The sequence below is a fragment of a genome, unplaced genomic scaffold (assembly GCF_019419815.1).
Source record: "Pyrus x bretschneideri cultivar Hongxiangsu unplaced genomic scaffold, Pyrus_bretschneideri_v1 Contig24, whole genome shotgun sequence".
In the NCBI taxonomy this organism is placed as follows: domain Eukaryota; kingdom Viridiplantae; phylum Streptophyta; class Magnoliopsida; order Rosales; family Rosaceae; genus Pyrus; species Pyrus x bretschneideri.
Window position 1 is genome coordinate 2,329,360 of NW_025999546.1, and position 5,450 is coordinate 2,334,809.

General features: G+C 37.7%; 1 protein-coding gene across 1 annotated transcript; it reads right to left on the reverse strand.

The window, feature by feature from the left end:
- Positions 1–574: 574 nt before the first annotated feature.
- LOC125478199 (uncharacterized protein YnbD-like) lies at positions 575–3,054 on the reverse strand. The gene is made up of 2 exons (XM_048586055.1): positions 2,270–3,054; positions 575–994 (listed from the first exon to the last, which is right to left on the reverse strand). The coding sequence occupies exons 1-2, from the start codon at positions 2,811–2,813 to the stop codon at positions 813–815; spliced, it is 726 nt and encodes a 241-aa protein (XP_048442012.1). The 5' UTR covers positions 2,814–3,054; the 3' UTR covers positions 575–812.
- Between the last annotated feature and the right edge of the window lie 2,396 nt (positions 3,055–5,450).

Below are 5,450 nucleotides of genomic sequence, written 5' to 3' on the forward strand. Positions count from 1 at the left end.
CAACCATAGCTCACGAGAAGAAGTAACACCAACGGTGAATGGAATGAGATCTTCCGAAAGAGTAGAATTGAGCCAGATAAGGATATTTTGATCCTTTTCATACCACAGATCGAAATCTGGATTTGGAGTACCAGTGATCTTGCCAGAAGCATCAAGCAAGAGGGGGGAAGGACAAATCTTAGAGCCATCAACAATCCCGGTAAGCTTGTAACGACGAAAAATTGGAGCAAACAACGCCTTCCAAACAAGATAGTTGTCCCGTTTAAGCTTGGTAGGAACCATACAGCTGATATTCTGAATCGAAATCGAAGAAATGGAGGGAGAAGGCGGAACCGTAGGAAAATTAGGGTTCATCGGGGACGAATTTGGGGCAAGAACATCAGGATTCATTGGAGATGAACTCGACGAAGGCATCGGAATCAAATCAGAGAGGAGAAAAGAAGAAGATATCAATCAAGATCCGCAAGAAAATGAAGAGAGAGGATCAAAGATCGAAGAAATCAGAGATCGCAGGGAGCGACGAAGAAGAAGAGGATCGAAGGAAAAACGGTGAAGCGAAAAAGGGATGATACCATATTAGAAATGTATTCTCATTAAATGAAACTGGGTTACATTGGATGTATTTATACACAGCAGCTAATAACATTAGTTAACAACTAATGTAACTAATTAAGCTTAATCTATGAATTAATTACAATAGAAAACTTAAAGACTAAGCAATTGATGACTTGGACTCTAGAACTGTTGGCTGTTGGGTTGACTGAGAATAATGTGTGTCTTTAGAAACCATGGCTATCTGTTACTTTGGTTTATCAATTCTTCTTAGAAGGAGATAACCGATGTTTTGACCACTCTTCCAGAGCCCTGCGGTGTAGAGCATTCAACCTAATGTAAGGACGTTTCTCTCGAATTAGTTTCTCAGCATTTTTCCAGTCCTCTTCAACCCCAAGAGCAACTAGTAGTGCACACATGACAGCTACACTTCTCCCATGACCTATAAAAGAAAATTATGAAACAATTTCTCGTCACAACTCAATACCTACACCCATCCAAATAGTTCAGCAATCAAATATCATTACTATGAAAAAAAACAGAGTGGAAATTGTTACGAAAAATATTTAGGAACGAGCCCCTTATCACCCGAAACCTCCTATCGCAGGAAATTTAATGCAGAAAACTTTATTCATCAATCCAACTAGACATAGGAAAATTGGAGTCAATCCTAATAATATAGAAAACCAAGTTAAATCCTATCTAAAACAGGGAAACTAAAAACCTCAGGAAACAAACAAACAACACAGGAAGGTAATCCAACCACAAGGATATGTTAATGAGATCATCTTTTCTTCCATCTCTTTACTTGGTAAACAGTAAATGGTTTTTCAGCAATGTCCTCATCAAATTCTCCCAAAGAAAAGCTATAAATCTAAAGGCTAAAAGTCTCAATAATTCTGCACATAACATCAGGGTTTATCCAGGATCATGTCCAGAATTACACGCGTAAATGCAAACTTAAATTTTGTTACTGTGTGTGACTTGTATTTCTGAACACCAACTGCGATGACAGCATTGTTCCTCCATAAGAAATGACTGGACAAGATCATATCTAGCTTAAAAATGAGACAGTACAAAAAGTTTCGAACCTAAACAATAAACGAGTTAATATAATCGTTAAGTTTCTTTTTTTCATTTTTCTTTTTGTAGGACATTAATTATGCAGAGTATGGAGCATTTCAAAGATGTTTTGAAGAGGCCAAAGCTAATCGAATCATGTCACCCTCTTGATGCACTGCGCTTATAACTCATCTACGCTTTTTTAATTATTTTCGTTCTCTTTTGTGTGAACCTTTAAATGTATTTAAAAAAGCGTAGATGAGTTATAAGCGAGAAAGTGCCGAGTGGTAATTGGTATCGAAAGCACTGTGAAGCGCTACCCCGTTTCTTATCATCCATTGTTTACCAATTACCATTCTGCAGGAACAATACCCCGTTTCTTATCAAACCCGAGGATGCACCTGAGCAGAGTAGTAGTGGTTGATCAAGAAGTACGTCCTCCATAGGGCTTAACCTTAAGGCAATCTTATCTGCATTGCACCACAATTACCCCTCGCTTTACTTACCTATATAGATATCTAGGAGCTAATACCACCAGATATGTTGCATTGCAGAACAATTCACAAATATACACACACACATTATACGCATCGCAAAACAAGTGAATCTATCTCACTACCAACAGGAAAAATTACTCAAAATTTGAGCAGCATACCGTAGGCGCAGTGGACGAAAACAGGCTTATTCTGAGCCCTTTTTTGGCAAGCCCACTTGACAGCAGATTCAATGGCAGGCGGCTGAGGAGCCCTCGTGTCCCATGTTGGCACACACAAATAAGAATGCCCTGTAACCTCACACTTCCTTGGCAATTCACAAGTGCAATCAACAATGGCAGGGTCACCTGGTGGCAGTTTATCAAGCGAAGAAGGCCACCCGCCAACGAACAAACCCTCGGAGATTTCAGTGTAAGGAGCCTCCCTACTCTGCATCCTCCGCAATGCCGAGAAGAAGCGGACGAAATACAAATAGGGGCTGAACATTATAATCGACCAAGTGGGGAAACTCCCATCTGGGTTCTTCCCCAACAGCATGGGAAGGTCTATCACTGGATGAGCAGCAAGTGAAACCAAAGCAAAAACCAAAGAGGCATACAAAAATGGTATGGAAAGCACTGTGAAACCAGAGCTTTTGAGGCATGCAAACAACGCGAACAATACTGCTGCCTGCAACCCTGTCCGAACCCATAGACTAAAACCCATCTTTGCTCCACTACCGAGTACCCCAAATGTGCCTGTCAGGTACTTGATGGAAGTCCTCAGAGAGGCCAAGGGCAGCTCTTGTTTTGCAGATCATATCTCTACCGGAGAAATATAGTTTAAATAAGGGTGGGATTGGATGCTGGAGGTTATCCTCGTGTTTCTCGTAAAAGCAAATTTCAAGGTGAATTTAAGACTCCTCCTTCCATACTCAAAGAACAGAACCTGAGGAATTGATGGTTTCACGGAAGACTTTTTGTTTTAAAATTCTCATTTTATATTTTAAAATTTTTACATTTAGAAAAAAAAATACACTTGTGAAAAATATAAAATGAGATTTGTAGAATGTTATTAACAGTTTCGATAATAATAATAATAATAAAAATAACGGTTAGAGTGATGCTAAAGAGATTATTTATTTGATCCGTATTTTATAAATCACATGATATAACGATTAAAATGTAGCTTAATAGTTATTTTAAGGGAGGGATTCAATGCTGGAGGGTATCCTCGTGTTACTCGTAAAGCAATTTCAAGGGAATTTAAGATATCTCCTTCCATACTCATAGAATAGAACTAGAGGAATTGGCGGCTTCACGGGTAGACTTTCCACCACAATCCAAAGACAAAATGAAAATTTTGAACTACCAAGTTTCTATAATAATAATAATAAGAACAACAACAACAACAACGGTTAGTGTGATGCTAGAGAGATAATCCATTTGAACCGTATTTTCTAAATCACATAATGTATCATCGATAACTATTTTTCTTTTTTAAATCATTAAAAAAAGAATTCAACCATCAATTATCACATCATGTATCTACAAACTATGATTTAAAAAATATGTCTCTCTAGCATTTTCCCAAAGGTTAAGTAGAAATAAACTAACAATGTGCTGGAAAGTCATCAAACGCTTATCATTACAATATTTTCCTTTAGTGTGTAGGATTTAGGCCATCAAACATTGGTCCTAATGAATGTCAAATTTTAAAATATTACGTAATTATTTGAAATAAAATTGGAATAAGAACTAAAAATTTGTATGGCACCCATATAAAAAAGGGAGGATAGTGTTATTAACATACTTATTTTTACTTCCTACACACTTTTATTAATTTTTTTTTTTATCATTGATCTTCAATTCATTCGATCTGACGACCAATTAATAAGAGTAGTGTGTGAGAAGTGAAAATTGGCGTGTGAATGACACTACCAAAAAAAGGAATCCCATTCCAAAATTTTGGAGGAATGACATTTCTTGACGGGGTGGGATTGAAGGAGAATGGGAATTAACTTTATATATCAAAATTTCATTCACATTTTTTATTGATGAAAAGTGAACTAGTTTTTATTAGGGGTGCAATTTAGGTTGGGCCAACCCGAACCCGTTCATATTCAACTTAACTTTAAATCCGAACCAACAAGTTTTTTTTTAGTTATAACCCATCCTTACCCAACCTGATTTCAACCCGTTCATTGATTGAGTTGGGTTGATCATTTGTCCAACCCAACCCAACTCGATTGGATTGAGTTGTGCAACATGCTTCTCAATGACCTTTGCACATTCGTGGAGGATTCACTAGTGACTTTTGATAGATTATGATAGAAAAGTGCATGGAGTTGCAGAAAGCAATTGTTGTTCTAGCAGTCACACTTTGATTTTTCTGCAAGAGCTTCGAAGGACAAGACTTGAGTTGTGAAATCTCATTTTCGGATTTCACTGTTATAATCTACGCATTGTTATTATTGAAATTTTATGTTATTTTTGGGAATTTATATTAATTTATTTGAATTTAGATTTTAATTAAACCAGTTACGAAGTTTGAAGTTTGGAAATTAATTATTTAAAATCTGTAGATCTTTCGAGGTCACAGTTTATATTTCTGAATAGAGCTTGATCCCACGAACGCATAGGCGAAATCCGTTTGCGAGTCTGGATTATAACGGTATAATTATGGACGTTTGAAGTTGGTTATTTAAATGTAGTTAAATTATTTGAACTCTCATCTTGTGGGAAGGCTAACTAATCAGCCTTAAGTAAAGAGAGAAGGGAACCAATCAAATAAAAAGGGGATGGAGGATCAATGAGAAATGAGAAAAGAAGAAAAAAAAAAAAAAAAAAAAAGAGGTGGAGTAGCCTTCCTGTCGACCCACACCCGTTGCGAGCTCCCATTTTCCAAGGCTGATTCCGGCCAACTCCGGTGGAGATTTTCGACGCCACCACCATCATCTTGAAGCTCTCATTCCCCTCTAAAAACCCACCCATAAACCACCTTGATTAACCACGGTATGTGGCAGTTTAAGGGCACGAAAGTCGACGAAAATCAATAGTACTCCGACCACCTTTTTCAATTTTTCGGCAAATCAGCAAAGCGAGGCCGATGTCACCACTTGGGCTTTGTAGCCCATCATCCCAATAGAAAATCCCAACCAACCTTGACCCTGTTGGACCACTGTAGACGACGAATCGACGTTGGGAAGTTTTAGGCACCCGTTGGCTTTGTGGGCAAAATTGACCCCCTTCCGTCCACTTTTGAACTTTGTGGCTGGTATGAAAGTTGTTCCTCTCTTTGAGATATTCATTTCTGTAAATTTTGGTAATTTTTAGAAATAGTTGGATTTTTCTGACGAGTTGG